Here is a 17,463-nt window from a genome sequence, read left to right as displayed (position 1 = left end):
AAAAAAAAAATTTAAAATAAAAAAAGAACGAGGAGGAAAAAAATACATCAAATTTATAATGTTTGCTAATTACAATCTCAAATGAGAAGTCAAATTTGAGATGTGATTGTGTCCGATACTAAAAGAGCATTAGGAGTTGATTGACGATTTACATTCCAAATTTATTAAAAAACAAAGTTTAAAATGTAAAATTCAGAAGTTACACCCGAATTGTACGCTTATACCCCTGTTGTGTAACTTTAAGACTGTTCATAAATTTAAAAATTTTCCCACCATTTTTAATCATCATTATTTTATCCCTTCAATGGTTTTGAGCCAAATTTACTCGAGATTTATTTGAATCATTGCCATTGAGGGGATATATCATTTTATTTTGACATAAAGGCTTAATTAATTTACCAATACTATTTACACGAACAAATAATCATGACAACAAATTTCCAAATCATTAATATGTACTTTCTTAAAATAATAACAAAGTGAGTGTCAAATCTTCATATGAAAATTTTTAAACTGAACTGATTCTTACGAAAATTTTCTTTAAACAGATTGATATATTATATAAAATATGGACCATCAAAAGTTAAGATTTTTAGGACATCAGATTATGATCTGAATAAGGATGAACGAAAAGAAAAATATGAAAATTATTATATATTATGTGAAAAATGTATCCAAGAAATTAATAAACGAGATTATAAATGTAAAGATTGTTATAATAAGGAAACTGATCCTAATGAAAAAATTCGTATGCGACTTGGAAGTTGTAAAGAATGTCATCAAGTAAATAAATATTCTGTTGGATGTTTATCTTGCATTGTTAAGCATTTTAAAAAAGATTTTGATAAATGGACTAGCGGTAATGAAGCTATTGATAAACTAATATTAGAAAATCAACTCTCTTTTAATAATTACAATGATTTATTAGAATGGATTCCGTATAATAAATTTGAAAGTATTAAATATATAGCTGAAGGAGGGTTTGCTAAAGTATATTCAGCTAAATGGATAGATGGCCGAATTAAAAGATGGAATCCATTGTCTAATAGTTGGGAAAGGAGCGGGAAAATAAAAATTGCTTTGAAAATATTAAATGATTCGGAAAATATCAGTGAAAATTTTCTAAATGAGGTACGGATGTCTAAAAAAAATCGAAATTTAAAATTTTTTTTACTTCATTATTAATTACTATTTGTTTTTTTTTTACAGATAAAAGTTCTTATTAAAGCCAGTTATCCAGGAATAGTGAAATGTTTCGGAATTACTCAAGAACCCATATCACTTAATTATGCATTAGTATTAGAATACGTGAAAAATGATTTACGTTCATATCTATATCAAAATAATAATAATTCAATTACATGGGGACAGAAATTGAATATTATTAAACGTATTTGTTATGGACTTCATATTATTCATGATATGGAATTAATTCATAAAGACCTTCATCCAGGCAACATTTTAACCGATGTTGTTACACTTATCAGTGATTTTGGTTGTTGCATTCCAGCAAATATAACTTCATCAGATTCGTATATCTATGGAGTAATGCAATATATGGCACCAGAAATATTACGTGGAAAACAACATACATTAGCGTCTGATATATATTCTTTGGGTATCATCATAAATGAAATAATTACCATAACGCCACCATTTAATAATCAACCACATGATCATTTTCTCGCATTGGATATTTGTCAGGGTTTACGTCCAAATACTATTAGAACAGAAACAATAAAAACTTCATATTCATTAAATTTTTTAAAAGAACTAAACGAATTAATTGAAGAATGTTGGGATGCAAATCCAAAAAATCGACCCACTTCTAAAGAAATTTGCGATATTTCTTTAGATATTTTAAATAATTACACCAATCAAAAGCAAGTTGAAGAACAGAAAAATCCATCAAGTAATTTTGATGAAACCATCAATATCACTTTAAATTTATCAAATACAATTAAAACTCATTCACAACCTATTTATACAAGTAAAATTCTTGAATTACCACCATACCTACCAGAACCAACAAATTGTCCAAATCAACAAGAATTTGTATCATCAAGAATCGCACAAACTGTACAATCAGGTAAATTCATTTTTATGTACTTTTATTGTTTGTTCAGAATAATAATGTGAACATATTATTTTTGTCATAGAAAAATTTAACGACCCGCAATCTGAATGTTTAGAATGTATTATTAAAGATCGATAAATATATCTTTATATTTATGTACATCTTGTACTATTACCATTAAAGTATAATAAATTTAATTCTTATGTTTAATCATTATACAAGTTTTCCATTTATTACTGGTGATTTTTATCGATTGTAATATATAATAATTATTTATTATATATAGTTGACAAATAGGCTAAAAAAATCTGCTCAATAAAAATGAAGGTTTAGAATGACAATCTATTGTACAAAGAGTATACTGATAAAAGCTTCGCCTTCTAAATTTCAAATTTACCAGAACTATAAATTGTTCGGATTAAAAAGAGTTTGTATCTTCAAGAATAAAATAGATAAAGCTTAGTGGAATTCTTTCGTTTATTTTATTATAGAATAAGTTAATATTCTTCGTTCTAACTAATGTCAAGATCGTATGATCAACTCGAATATAACAAACTAAATCTAAAAAAGGTCATACGTAATTTTATGGTATCGTTTCCGTTACGACTGCTCCACAAGGAAAAGATGATTAAATACAAAGTCTTTAATATTTATTCTATGGAATATAGATGTGTTATACTGTTATTCAATTTATTTTATTGTTTTGATTCTATTTCGGTACTTGAAATCTATCTAATATAGTATTTTTATTTATTATAATAATTCAACATTAAAACATAGGAGATTCAAGAAAAATTCCGGATTCATTACCACACGAAAATATTCTCTGGCAGTCTGACTAATAAATTAGTATTAATCGACACTGTATATTATCGATTTCTGTACCAATTTCGGATTGGATTATTAATGATCGCCTACATACCACTTGTGAAATAATACAAATAATATAATACTTACGAAGAATACAACTCCTACAGTGCATATAACTTAGTCCCAGCAATTAAATTTGATGAAATTTAAATCACTACTATTCATTCAAAAAAAAAGATAAACATAAAGTATAAACATACAATGATAAACCAGATTAAGCTTAATAAAACTATGTTTTTAAATTTCCTGTAAAGTATTTTTTAATAAAGTAGTAGCAATTCAAAGTTGAAATATTTTACTATTGAATTAAATATTTGGCCATTATATTCTAACCAGAATTACATATAAATCTGGCCAAAATTACTTTCGTTTGCTAAAATTATATATAATTCTGGCTAGAATTAAGAATTATGACTTAAATTAAATAAATCTGACCAATAAAATTATAGGGTTAAGTATTACATAATATAAAAAATTTGGCCGCTTAAAAATTTTTTTGTTGGGACTAGGTTGTATGCACTGTAATTAGGTGTCGTTTTAACTAGGAGAATTACCGGGCTTTAATGGTTTTAAGTCAAATATATTGACTTAATAAACAACCAAATACTAAGATCTCCAACCTTGTAAATAATGGTGCCATCCAAATGAAGATTTGGGTCAGGATTAGATAAATGGATCTCAATTTTTTAATTTTTTTACATTAGCTTTAATATAACAAATGGAATTGATGTTATTATTTACACTATTGGCAAATTAATAATATGTTGATCAGCACCAGCAAGACAACCAACAAAAAGACGTTCAAAAAATAACACAATATATCTCATAGATGCTCTAGGTGTGAGAGATTTAAACCCAAAGATACAGGGTATCAAGGTAACGCAAGAATTATTCATGTTGTTACACAAACTCGGTGGCGCAACGCTTTCATAATCTGTACAACATTGATAAAATTTTTTTTTATCTCAAACCCTCATTTTTTTATGGCATTTATGTTCAATCTCGGAAATTTAATTAAATCTTACAAGCGCTTACCTTTTTGTGGTAGCAGCTGTAGAACTTCAAATACTTACAGATTTATCTTCGAACATGGCAAAAAATTTAGCGATAATTTATCCTTTTTTAATCAGAAACGGAATTTTGTTCATCCTTCAAAACCTCATTTTATTCCTAGTACTTTAGTTTCCGAGTTGAACGAAAATTCTAATGCCAAGATTAAACCAATATCTGATCACTTAAGAAAACATGCTAAACCCATTTCAGATGAAGCATTTGGTTACTATTTGGCAGGATTAATTGAAGCTAATGGACGCATTAGTAACGATAAATTGAAGTTAACTTTTGATGAAAAAGATCACTCTTTAGCCTATTTTATTAAAAAACGTGTAGGCTATGGTAAGGTCATAAGCGATGATTCTGTTACATATCTTTTGGAACATCCACAAGGATTAAAAGCCATGCTTACTCTAACAAATGGAAAATTTCTTACCTCAAATTTTATTGATCAACTACTAAACAATGAATACGATCAAAAGTATGAAGTTTCTATTTTGCCTCCTGCCGATTTTAACATCCAACAAAACCACTTTTTAGCAGGATTCTGTGATTTAGCTGGTTATTTCAGTATTATAATTTCTGATGATACGAGTGATCTTGAAGTGAAGTTGTGCTTTTTAATTAGAACAAATCTTCCACAACAAAAAGATCCTACTATCTTTCAAAAAGTACAGTCAGAATTTGGAGGTTCAATCTATTTAGACGACGAAACAGGAATTTACCATTATGAGGCTTCTTCTTTTCAAACCAATCTCAAGACAGTAGCTTACTTTGATCAGTTTCATTTAAATTCTACCAGATTTGTGGATTACTTTAAATGGAGAAAGGCTTATCGTGTTATTCAAAGAGGTGAACATCATAATCAAAAGGGATTAGCAAAATTAACAAAACTAAAAGGATCTATGGTACATAAATATGAATCTTCAGTATAAGCAGCTTACAACATATATGTATATGTATATGTAAGTAGTAAATACAACAATACAATGTCTGTAATACTCAATTCTCTAAATGCTGAATATATAAATGTTTGAATATCATAAAATTTAATGTATAACAATTGTTCATAAAATTTCTTCCATGAATTTTCCTATAATTTATAGAAAAGAAGCTCAGGCAGCGTAGTGCGTTCAAAGGATAAACGAGAGAAAGAATAAAGCTGCGGATTTAATTTTTTACGTCGATGAATATAGCGAAGCAATTCTTTCATCATCTTGTAATAAATGTTTCTTATGTAATGTAATTTCCCACACAGATTGCTATTCTTCTTCCCAATGAGATTTCAAAATCAATATCTATCATGCTATACTGTGATCATTGCTTAATATTTATCCACGTTTGCAACATCAAATAACATCAAATCATTTAAATTAATTTTATTATAAAATGCAAATTTCAATAAACATAAAATAAACAAAAAACCTATGTAAATATAATTTACAGAAAATACATCTCTATACTATACATCTATACACTTACAATTTATGATTAATAACAAGACAACAAAGTAAAACAATATTCTTTAAAAAACCGTACCGTCGGATTTGATTGCGATTGGTGGACCACGAGTAATCGGACGTAAAGATTTTGCGATCTCTCTTCCGGCCTAAATAAATAAAAGTAATTGATCAATCATCTGCTTATATTATTGGGAAGTAAAATTTATAAAAGTAGTGGTACCTTCCAAGTCCCTGCCTCAAGAACTTGTGCTAAACTTAATTGTTCTTTATTCAGACCAAGGTTCTCTCGAATCTTTTCCGCAATTACATCGAGTAGCACAACAGTCATTGCACGCCATTCAATAACCACAGGGTCATCAACTTCAAACATTGGAACAATTTCAATATCTTTCTGGCCTGGTTTCAAAATATTATCATTATAATATTTAAGACCACGTTCTGAATCATCCGACTTAAGTGTTAACACACCAATATCAGTTAAAAGCCCACCTAAAATGATAAATTATTTAATTAAATTTTTTGCTTTAAAAAAATGTCATGAAATTACTTTATTACCATTCCGATATTCTGGCAATCCTGTTAAATGCTCAACTCCATCAAAAGTGATGGCAGATATTTTTATCATTGGTTCAATTAGTGAATAAGTGAGCCATTGTGAAAGTTTATGAAATGGAACCAGATGCTCGGTCGAATCGGTTGTTGCTCTTGATGGTTTAAGCACATCACAAGGCCATACATCTCCAAGAGACACACCATTTATCGAAGTTCTAGTTGGAGGCCAAACCTCTGCAAGCCCATCAACTACAACTGACCAAAGAGTGTCTATTTTCACTGTAATTTTTGATTGGATGGTTGTAGTTGTCGGATGTGATAAAAGATAATCTGAATTTGATCAGACAATAAAATAGCATTAGCGATCAACTATTTGTTTCAATTTATAAATTTAAAGAATATAAATACCTAGAAGATTACCAGGTCTTGTTGGCTATGTAATTAATAAATGTTTATGTCAATTTTTGCAACAAAGGTTAAACATTTAAATCTACTTCATACCGATCCATCTCTTCCTCCAAAAAACTCGGGATGACTTTTCAGCGCTTGACCAAGTCGACTGAGCAGATTAGAACGTCCTTCAAGACCTTCTAAAGGATTAGTATCATTCACTTGGAAAGCCTTGCGAACATCATCAACACTAATATTGATTAATCTGTCGGCTTACATTTCAATATGAAACAAGTTAGTCAAAGAAATTGCCCCAAGCGAATTTTAAATAAAATAAAATTTCCACCACATACCATCAACCTGATGTGGTTGAGAAATTTGACTTGAAAAGAGTCCAGCTTTGAACATATCGTAAGATGCAATCGCTAATCCTTCAGATCTATTAAAACTAGATCCAGTATCTGGTTCTTTATAAGACCAAGAATTACCAGCACCTGCATCTAATAAAACAGAGACTACAAATAAATCCAAAATTCGACGCGTAATTTCTTGTGGATCAATAATATTATTCTGCTTCCATTGATCAATTAAAATTTGTACACGTAAACGTTCACCAACATCAAAATGGCGCCAACGACCGTGAGGGGGTATTTCACCAATATCTTTATAATCACGTTCCATTAATGAAATAACAGTGGTAACGGCATTCTGTAACTTCGAAAAGTCAACATCGAAATGTTCAAGTTCATTTTTCTCCGCCTTTTCATAAACCTTTCTTGAGCGTTCACGAATAGCTTTAAGGCTCTTTAAATATTTAATTTGCTCTTGCATTTCTTGCATAGACATTTTTTGAGGAGAAAGTAAATCAAGTTAGAAAATTAACCGATCATTATTTATACGATCTTTGATTCGTGTAACGAATCTCACGCAGAAATTTTATTTTACCCACTAGGAACAGTAACAGTATCAAGTATCAACCCATGTGATTTACGGTAAATCATGTCATTATGAAAAGAATTAAGGAAGCCATGAATGGAAAAGAAAATTGTGGAGAATGTCTTTCTATAGATTTTTTATCATAAACTATAAATTATTAGAATTATTATTTTTATATTTTATTTTATTCTAGATAGTCCAAATTGGATTTAATTTTGTGTTATTTTTTTTTACTCAACATTTATCTGGTTTATTTTTTATTTTATATATATTTTTATCATTAATTTTAAATTTAAGTTTCTCTTAGCGAAAGAAAAACAAAAACCTATAATATTTTGTTTAAAAAATTAAAATTAAGAAAAACAAAGCAAATGAAAAGAAATTATTCTAATATTCACTTTTGTTGTTTATATGTCTGAATAATCCACAAAGGAACATTTAACGTTAAAATCTTGCTCAAAAATTTTACACTTGTCAGGTATGCAAAATTTCAATTACTACAATAAAAAAAACTAATTTTAGTAATTATATTAACTTGTTTATTTGTTTAAATATTAATAAATCACACAGGATGATGTTTATTTTAGCTTTTTTCAATTAATTATATCGAAAATATCGAAAAATATGTGATTATCAATCAACAGAAACGAACGAGTCAGAACATATTATAAAACAATAATCTGGAATTAAAAATAATAATTCAGCATCTATTCTTTAATAATAAGAAACATGAGAAATTTAGCATTTCTAACCTTTTAAATGGTTATTCTTTTCTTTAGATATTCCCAGTGGAAGGAATACGAACAATAATTCATGACATTATTGCTTAAAATAGATAAGCTTAATGTTGTCATGATACGAAATGTATAGCTGTCTCGGAGTTTGTCTCAGTACAACATTCTCTTATGAGAACTTGTGCTTCGCACTCTCAAGTATAACTTACTGATAACGTATTGGAATCTCAACCTCATAAAATCAGACTTTCAAGAAACTTTCATACCAATCGTTTCTTGTTTAGTTGCTGGACGTTTTACTGACTCAAGCGGATCAAGTAGCGATGATAGTGTTATAGAGGGATAAGGTAGCATTTGAGCAATGTGTTACATTGTTATAAAGATGATGATGACGATGATGGCGTTAATAGTTATTGTGATGGAAATGGAGATAGGAATGGGAAAGACATTTTAGTCAATAACGATAATATTTAATCTGGGATTACTTTTGATATTGCAGGGCAAAATCATCAATGAGCAAGTAGTAATATAGTGAAGTTTTATGTTGTTACTTTCTAGATTTCATTATATTTTTTTAGTCATTTTATTATAGTAATTTTTCATAAACAATTTTTATTTTTGATTTTATACCATCTCCGACAAGGCCAGATTCTGTTGAAATGTATTGCTCCTAGTGACATGTTCACATGAAAATCCGCTCTCATCCTTTACAGGAAATCAGATTGAAAATATTCAATAAGCCGAAAAAAAGGATTTGATGGAGGATTTTAATGATATTCACAGTGCTTAAAATCTTGTTAAGTTCGTTTAATGATTTATTATCTTCATCATCTAAATCCAAATCTAATTTAAAGCTACTACAGTGTCAAAATCAATGTTTTCGATACGCTTTCAAAGTCAAATATGTTGCAGCTTAAAATGAGAGGTAAATTTCTTCTAAGGCTAAATATCGGCGAGAGACTGATAGCGAACAAGTACCGTGAAAAAAAGATGAAAAATACTTTGAAAAGAGAGTTAAATAGAATTCAACATTAATTATATTCAACTTAACTAAAAAAAAAAAAATTATTTCTCAAACATAACAAGGATGAGAAATCTTTGTTTAGTACCTGAACTTTGATGGAGAGAGTACTTTGATATGCTTAAATTTTTCGTACCGAAGATTAATATAATCCCGTCGGTTTTTTTCACTATGGGGGATTTACAATCGTGAATGAGCAATAGTTTTTTGTTTTTGAAGAATGTTATGCAATATGAAAGTGCATAAAAGGGAATAATGGAATTTTGGAAATTGATGAAGAAAATTGTATTCCACAAGCGAGATTATATAGTTGTAACTTTTAAAAAATTACATTTTTAAAACCATAAGAATTTATACTGAAATAATAATTTGATTCCATCTTTTTCATATATTATCATTTAGTCAGATTAAACTTTTCTATGAAACTCAAAAACTCAAATCGTTTACCTCGTGTTTTTACTTTTTATTATTCTTTTATACTATCATTATACTTTACCGTTCAACTATACCTCTATACTACTTTCTTTAACCACACACAAGATAAAAAAAGAAAAATTTTCATCACATTACGCGTCAAACACTAAGGAACTTAACGTTCCTTCACATCACGTGATCTGTGTGAAATCTTTCGCATTACTAATAACTGAGAACCATGGTAATTGAAAATTTCAATGCGTACTGCCATGGAATTTTAGTTCTAGGTTAGTGGAGTTACGTAATTGCGTAAACAACACGTCCTGACTCCAGAGTCAGGAGAGTTTATCCTACTGTAAAATTAATTGGACTTTTTTGACAATGTATAATCAACAAGTTTCGGACTTAAAATTCTGATATTATTGATCTATAAATTGAATCATTATTGATAATTTTTTTCGTTCTTTTTTTTTATAGATATTCCGACTTATAATTACCTAGCGTGTTGTAGCAAACCAGACCGTGCAATAAAGTTTAATTGCAGTAAGTAAAGAGGACCTATCAAGATTAGGGTTAAGAATTGGGTATTCATTCTCCAAATTAGTAGACAAGCCCTTTTATTTATCAGAACAAGCAGACACAGCAAGTCCTTTGAGTGGATATTAAATTTATTAAATTGAGGCTTCATCAGATCTTAAATGATGCGTCTATCAGTTCGTTATATCCTAATGCTGCTCCGACCCCAGTTACCAAGGTACCAATGATGAGTGTCCAATTAATTGAACCTAAGGCGAAATGAGAGACTGGTTGAGTTCGAATAGCTTGTACAGTACAGCTTGTGCAATAGCTTGAGGTATTCAAAGAGGGATATTATTTAGGAAATATCTTCTTAGTACCATCATCAAATCGTACACTCCTTAATTCTTTTATGTTATATTGTAAGGATCACTCTTCTGTAATAACAAACCGACCTGGAGAAAATTCTAAAACTTTATAGAGATTTACAGAGGAATCGATCTTAAATTTCACATTTTACAATTTAAAATATAATTTCTTTATATTTTTTATTTTATTTCTTTAAATTCTTTATTTTTTTTCTTTTTTTTCTTATAATTCTTTATATTTTTTATTCTTTTGATTCTTTTATTTCTACTATTTATTTTAATATAATTCTAAATAATATTTTAGATAAATCATACAAGATATAGTATATTTACATGAAATAGTGCCATAATTTTTAAACTAAAAATTTTTGTACGCGTTGTAATAAAATTTTTGATTTTTAAAGATATGTATAACATGTTAGAATCTTTAAAACTGAAATGGAATCATAAATTTGTAAAACTCTTTGAATTTAGAAAAAAAAAAAGTTTACATTGTTCTTTTTAGAAAAGTGAATTCGTTTTAGAAATTTTCAATATCTTATAATTGATTCGTTATGGTAATGGAGTTTATGATTCAATATATGAATAATCATACTAGCAATTACCAAAGCCACCTTATTACAGATCAGAAGCAGCATTGCTTTTACTTTCTTCGGAACTTCTATGAATTATGATATTTTCAACCTGATGATCTGATGACACCGAAACGTTCGTTTCAAATCTTGTGTTTCCGAAGGTAAAAAACAAAGGAATAAATGTATATGGAAATGTATTTAAACAAAAAAAAGGTCAAATTACCGTAATTACTTTTCTTTGACACACGTTTTTAATTTTAAAATTTAATAACACGAACTTTTATCTTGATCTACTGTACATGTAATTTACACATTATTTATTTTTAAGTTTCAACAGTTAACACATATTCTAGATTAATCAATATTCTACGAATTCTTGTGTTTATAACTTATACTAGATCGAGAATTAGTTATAAAATTATAATAAGCAGTATATATTGCAGGTATAATAGGAGGGAATGGTGCATCTTTCGTTATATAAACACTTCTACAAAAAAAAGTAAGACGAAAAATCAGTATTCATTTTTCAATTCCAATAATATTTAAAATCATATACTTTACCTAGACATCATATTTAAAATATTTGGAATAGTAGTATATCCATAATTAATTTTTGAATCCAAAGATAAAAAAGTGAAACCAAAAAATTCAAATCCTTTAAAATAAGCAACTTTTTCATAATCTTGACTATCAAATGAACCCGTATTATTATTTTCTGTTATATTAAGATTTTTAGGACATAATTTATGAATATAACCATTCATGATTATTGTCCAAGAAATTTTCCATTTACAATATTTCATACTTTCTTGTAAAGTAAGTTTTTTCGTTAGGTTTAAAGGAGGATAAGTAGTAAATTGAATGTCAACATCAGGAGCTGACCATAAAGAAGATAATCCAAATTCAATATGACATAATGTTGTTAATACTTTATGAGTAAATTTACCATCTTTATCATAACGAAATTCTTGTACTTCATACCATCCAGCTGGGATTACGATTAATGAACGAGAAATTAATTCTGCCAATACAAAATTATTTGTATTGGTTGTATTTGAAGTTGATGTTACATTTGTAGATGAAGAATTATTATTAACATTATCTCGTTTAGAAATCTCATTACTATTAAAAATTTTTCCTTTAATAACATAATCAAATCTACTATTAAATGGAATAAGTCTTTTAAGACTTAATTCATAATTTAAAGGAATTCTAGAAATATCTTTATCATGAATTACTCCTATGTTATTTATTACAATTATTATTATAATCAAGAGAATTATTAATGAAATACAAATAATTACACAAATAGTTGGAAAACCATTATTTTTTGAAGAATCATCATCATCATATGGTGATGGTGATGGTGGTTGTGATGCAGGATATGGTGAAATTCCTTGTGAATGTAAAGAATCTGTTGAAGAATCAGGGGTAGGTGATACTAATGTTGTTTCACCATCTTCACTCTCTGGTATTGTTGTTGATTGTGATTCTCTTATGTCTGAACTGCTTGTCATATTTTTTTTTCCCACCAGATAATTCAATTAATTATACGATTAATTCATTGAGAAGTATTATTTTCTGTTTTTTAGTAAAGCCTTTAAATATATATGAATTACGAAAACGTGGCTTTGTTAAATTTATAACGTGGCGCGTTAAAAAGAAAACCAAACTTCATTTGCTGCGCCACATAAACATTAATCATTTAATAAACCTCATGTTATATTTAAGAGAGAATTTTAATTGGCTGAAAAACGGATTGACGAATATTTTTATTAATACATATTAAAAAATCTAAATATTCCTCTGCAAAAAATTTTCAAAATATATCCAAACTTCTCCTTTTCGCAGGAAGCGTATGCCCCCTTTTTTTAAGGAAGCGTACTTTAATAATTAATTAATCTTTTTATATTAATACAAGAAAAGTTGCTTAACATGGTATGTTCTCCTAAATTATATCATTACCCTAATTTACGCGGAAAGAAATAAGGTTATGATTATTAATTGCCTATTTGAATTTTTTTACCTAGATTTACTGATAATATTATGGGATAATATTAGAGAATAACAATATTAAGCAATGTTCCAAATTCCAATTATTGTAATTTTCAGAATTCTGTGTACGTGTGTACGTTGGGTTAATTATAATTACAGGACGATTACAGGATAACTTGTCCGGTTTTGTCCGGTAATCGTCCTGTAATCTGGCAAATTTATTTTTTAATATGGGTAGCACAATTCTGAAAACAGTGATAAGTCTTAAAAACACGATCAGCGTATTGTGAATCTCCTGTGATTATAAGATAAGTAATCATGAAATTTGGAGGAGTGAGACTTTTATTTTTAGACTACACAATATACTGTACAATCTGTACATGTACTGCAAGTACATCATGGTAATATGGTATACTTCGTGACTTTACTATTTCATGAGTATATGTATATAGACGTGATATTAATGCTTTTGCAGTTGAAATCATATGGGTGAAAACTTAGTGGTGAAATAAACATTTTACTATTATTACAATAAAACTCTTTTCTTATTTTTTTTGCACGAATCACAAGGTCACAAGTAATAAGATTCCTATGATATTTTGTCTATATTGTGAAAAATCCTTTCAATATTTGCTTCTGCATGCAATATTTTTAAAACATTTACAACGTTTTCATTTGTAATCTCGTTATAACAAATAACAAATTTATTCGGAAAATAAGGTTCTGTGCTTCAATGGATTACTTGTACAAATTTTTTAGCGGATGTTCCAAAATAAGTTACTATGATTGAATCAGCAACGCGTTAAAATTATGTCGGGTTTTCACGTAAAATCTGTGAAACGATGATAATTTAAATATAGAAATTAAGAATAAAATATGCGGGTAATAAACATAAACAATGAAAGTGGCTTATGCAGTTATGCTGTTATGCAAAATATATTTATCTAATAATAGGATTGGATCGATCCGTTCCCGGTACACAAGGGCTAGGACCGGAATGAACCGGCCTAAAAAACGGGCCGTTATTTGTGTAATTGCTGGTCCAGAGTCCGAAAAAAAAAATATCGGTCCGGTTATTCCAATACCATGAAGAAGGATTAAGAATCAAATTTTCACCGCGATATGGTTTAAATTATAGAAAGTAAAAATTTTCAAAAAAAAACCGTTTATGATTTTTTTAATTAAGAAAAAAGGCTACTGATAGTAAATAATTAATAATAATAGAATTTTTTAAATATTTGTTCCATAAAAAGTAATTTATAATATAAAATAATTATTTAGGTAAACAGAATTAAAAGATTTTTCTATATATGGAATTGAATATGAAATTTGTTTAAAAAAGTCAATTTTTTTTTTTGACCGAATATATATATTATAGAGGGCTTAAAAAAAAATTTAATATCAGATTTTATTTTAATTTTTTAATTTTTTAATTTTTACAATTTATTGGTTTATTTGGACTTACTTAATATTTACAATAATGAGATTACTTTAAATGAAATAAATTCATGTAAATAATTGTACTATTTCAGAATGAAAATGTATCAAAAACTCATTGTCATTTATTGTTATTATTTTGCTTGAATGTTTGTGTTATCTCATGACCTTTGATTGTAAATAATAAATAATAATATGGTTTAATATTTCTACATTTTGTTTAACCAATATATCACGTTTGATCTTCAAATATTATAATATTATAGGCCCGAGTTTATCATGATCTTATAATACTGTATATATATATATCTTCAATAATAAGATTTATTATTAAATTTCAAAAAGAAAAAACATATGATATGGTTTACTATATAAAATTTGTAACATTAAATAATAAATACAATTTTAACTTTCTTTTCTTTCTTTTTGATTTCAGTAATTTTATTAGATTTTGTGTATTTTGTAAAAATTATATGCAAATTATTAATGCATTGGTGTTCTTAAAATGACTTACAGTATGACTGATTATTTTTATTTTTATTTCTTTTTTTTTTTGTCATATGATAACAAATAATAAATGCATAGTTACCTCTTAACCAGCATTACACTATAAGAAAATAAATATAAATATATTATAATCTATGATGTTATAATTGAAATTTTTTTTTTTTTTTTTTAAAAAAAAAAATTACCTCATCAAATTACAACTTCTTAAAATCATATGATGTGATGATGTCACTTAATCACATTTTATATAACCACACTTAATCGTGCTTTCGGTTATATTATAACATATCTAACCTAATAAAAACTGGAAACATATGGTTAGAAAAAGTAATTACGCTAAATTTTTATTCATGATTGATAAAGTTCTACATTTTTTTTTAAATCGTGTATTTTAATACATATAAATTAAATATGAAATTTTGACAGGACTCACAATTTTAAATATTGAACCGTTCCAGATATTATAATTGGTGATGATTATATAGCCCTAGAACTCAAGAATCCGTAATTTTGAATTTTAATACATAATTAATAATTGAAACTAAAGAAAAAATAACCTTACATCCATTAATTACAGAATGATTAACTAATTGGTATGCAAATTTTTTTTTTTTTATTAAAAGACAATCAATACAATTTAAGTCAGTATCATATAAGATCCCAGCCCATTAATGCCGCCTTAAATTGACTGCAAATTGTAAATAAACATATACGACCTCCTTATAGTTTCCAGCAAAAGTTAATTATGATAGCCACAGAATTCATTCATTAACTCGTTACGAGTATTTACCGAGAGACGCTTGAATCTTTCCTCAACATCATCCGTATCGTCATTGTTCGCAACCTTGATAAAGAATTGATTATAAGGTTGAATAATCTCTCTTGTATCGTTTCCCATTTCCGTGCCAAAAGCCGTTTGTTGATGGGTTGAATATTGATAAGGCGAGCAAATTCCAAACACTTCACCAGGATTAGTAGACAAAGATTGATTCTTTTGAATAGACTGTAGTGAATAATCACTTGATCTTTCATGGATTATAGATGATCGTAACATGTCGTTATTAATTCCTTCTTTCTTTAACAGAGAATTTATTGCCTCGTTTAATGAATCTTCATGTTTTACGACGGACATAGTAGCTTTTAGTTGCATGTGAAATTGTTTCGCTGCCATTCTATTACTAATTTTTTTTGCTTTTTTATGACTCTTTGCACGTTTAAATTTAGTGCTTTTTCTTTTTTGTAATTTTGATAATGTCCTTTCAAAAGCTTGATTTGTATCTTCATCAATCTCCATAGTCTGGTATGAAGAAGAGTAAGGATGTGATCGACGCATCTTATTACTACGAATCCTACCGGATGTTTTTTTACTTTTACCTGGAGATCTAAGGGAAGTGGGTAGGTTTGCAGCTGCATATACTGACCAGTACATTACTTCCTCTGTTCCTAATTATATAAAAGAAGATTGATTAATTAATATTTCAGAAAAATAAATATTCTAAATATTCGAATAAAAAAATGATCATGAATTCAATAAAATGATAATTACCTTCTAAAGCACGTAATACAACATATTCAGAACCAATTCTTAAACCACCAGAAGTAGTAATACGATTAACAACTTCTTTAGCCATGGGTAAGTGTAAATGAACGTATCCTATAGTTTCGTCTCTTTGATAATCAACGGTTACTTTTAAACCATTATCTTCGAAAGCTTTCTGAAAATAATGAAAAAGAAAAAGAATAAAAAAATTTTATTAATAAAGATTACAATAAAATGGAAAACTTTACTGAGTAAAAGAAAAAAAAACAAAAAAGTAAATAAATAAATTAAAACATTTACCTTTATCCTACTTTGAGTTGAATTTGGGTCTAGTCCTTGTAACATTATTACTCTATTAGAAGAATCGCAAGTCGAAGATCGTTCACTATACTTTTGTGCAGCTGTACTTGATTCTCCATTCTTTGGTGGCCAACAGTCCATTTCGTTCTCTCTAATCTGAAAAATAATCAGGTAAAAGAGAAAAAAAAAAATAATTTTGTGGCAAAAGTGTGTAACGGGTAAAAAAGCGTGTTGATTGCTGATTTTATAAAATTTTTGAAGCAATTTATTTGTCATACTTATAGAAAACTTCGTCATTCTAGTTTTAGAAACTTTCTATATAATTATGCACATGGCTCGTGCGCAGTTAATATCATGTGATTAAATTCATTTTAGCGAAACCCGGCGAAACTATTTCCTTTTTTTAAAAACTTGTTGTATTTGTATGTTTAATTAATTTTCACGTGATGATTAGAATGTTGTTCTTTTTTCCGGAATTTTCAATTTCCTATCGGAAATGTCCGATCACTCCGGTGGTTTTTAACCGACAATGTAATGAAACACTACGGCGCCAATTGCATCATGCAAATCCCTTAAAATACTAACTAAGGGTTTATTCACGCATATAATTATTATTATGATTTTTATTGGGTTTAAATATTAACACGGATTAGTAAGATTCTAATTAAATTATTATTAATGAAAAAGTGATATTAAACTAGTAAACTATAATAAT

The 17,463-nt window shown here is 27.8% G+C and overlaps 5 protein-coding genes across 5 annotated transcripts; 2 read left to right on the top strand and 3 right to left on the bottom strand.

Moving 5' to 3' along the window:
- Nucleotides 1-426: 426 nt before the first annotated feature.
- Nucleotides 427-2,215, top strand: OCT59_004185 (uncharacterized protein; the record flags this gene model as incomplete). The annotated part of the gene is made up of 6 exons (XM_066148125.1): nt 427-479; nt 549-859; nt 971-1,131; nt 1,210-1,324; nt 1,772-2,089; nt 2,160-2,215. The coding sequence occupies 6 exons, from the start codon at nt 427-429 to the stop codon at nt 2,213-2,215; spliced, it is 1,014 nt and encodes a 337-aa protein (XP_065996753.1).
- Nucleotides 2,216-3,930: 1,715 nt separating this feature from the next.
- On the top strand, nt 3,931-5,189 carry OCT59_004184 (uncharacterized protein; the record flags this gene model as incomplete). The annotated part of the gene is made up of 2 exons (XM_025320295.2): nt 3,931-4,965; nt 5,107-5,189. One exon carries the CDS (start codon nt 3,931-3,933, stop codon nt 4,933-4,935), a length of 1,005 nt encoding a protein of 334 aa, XP_025171747.1. The 3' UTR covers nt 4,936-4,965; nt 5,107-5,189.
- A 152-nt stretch (nt 5,190-5,341) lies between these two features.
- On the bottom strand, nt 5,342-7,267 carry OCT59_004183 (uncharacterized protein). Its single transcript, XM_025320294.2, has 6 exons — nt 6,759-7,267; nt 6,517-6,677; nt 6,424-6,448; nt 6,019-6,345; nt 5,684-5,952; nt 5,342-5,609 (listed from the first exon to the last, which is right to left on the bottom strand). The coding sequence occupies exons 1-6, from the start codon at nt 7,249-7,251 to the stop codon at nt 5,526-5,528; spliced, it is 1,359 nt and encodes a 452-aa protein (XP_025171746.2). The 5' UTR covers nt 7,252-7,267; the 3' UTR covers nt 5,342-5,525.
- A 4,068-nt stretch (nt 7,268-11,335) lies between these two features.
- Nucleotides 11,336-12,486, bottom strand: OCT59_004182 (uncharacterized protein; the record flags this gene model as incomplete). The annotated part of the gene is made up of 2 exons (XM_025330648.2): nt 11,336-11,456; nt 11,531-12,486. 2 exons carry the CDS (start codon nt 12,484-12,486, stop codon nt 11,336-11,338), a joined length of 1,077 nt encoding a protein of 358 aa, XP_025171744.1.
- Nucleotides 12,487-14,827: 2,341 nt separating this feature from the next.
- OCT59_004181 (uncharacterized protein) lies at nt 14,828-16,996 on the bottom strand. The gene is made up of 3 exons (XM_025320292.2): nt 16,749-16,996; nt 16,455-16,623; nt 14,828-16,351 (listed from the first exon to the last, which is right to left on the bottom strand). Exons 1-3 carry the CDS (start codon nt 16,887-16,889, stop codon nt 15,648-15,650), a joined length of 1,014 nt encoding a protein of 337 aa, XP_025171743.1. The 5' UTR covers nt 16,890-16,996; the 3' UTR covers nt 14,828-15,647.
- Nucleotides 16,997-17,463: the final 467 nt, after the last annotated feature.

This window comes from Rhizophagus irregularis, chromosome 12 (assembly GCF_026210795.1).
Source record: "Rhizophagus irregularis chromosome 12, complete sequence".
NCBI lineage: Eukaryota > Fungi > Glomeromycota > Glomeromycetes > Glomerales > Glomeraceae > Rhizophagus > Rhizophagus irregularis.
The sequence above is the reverse complement of the archived record's forward strand: the minus strand, read 5'-3'. Positions and strand labels throughout refer to the sequence as shown.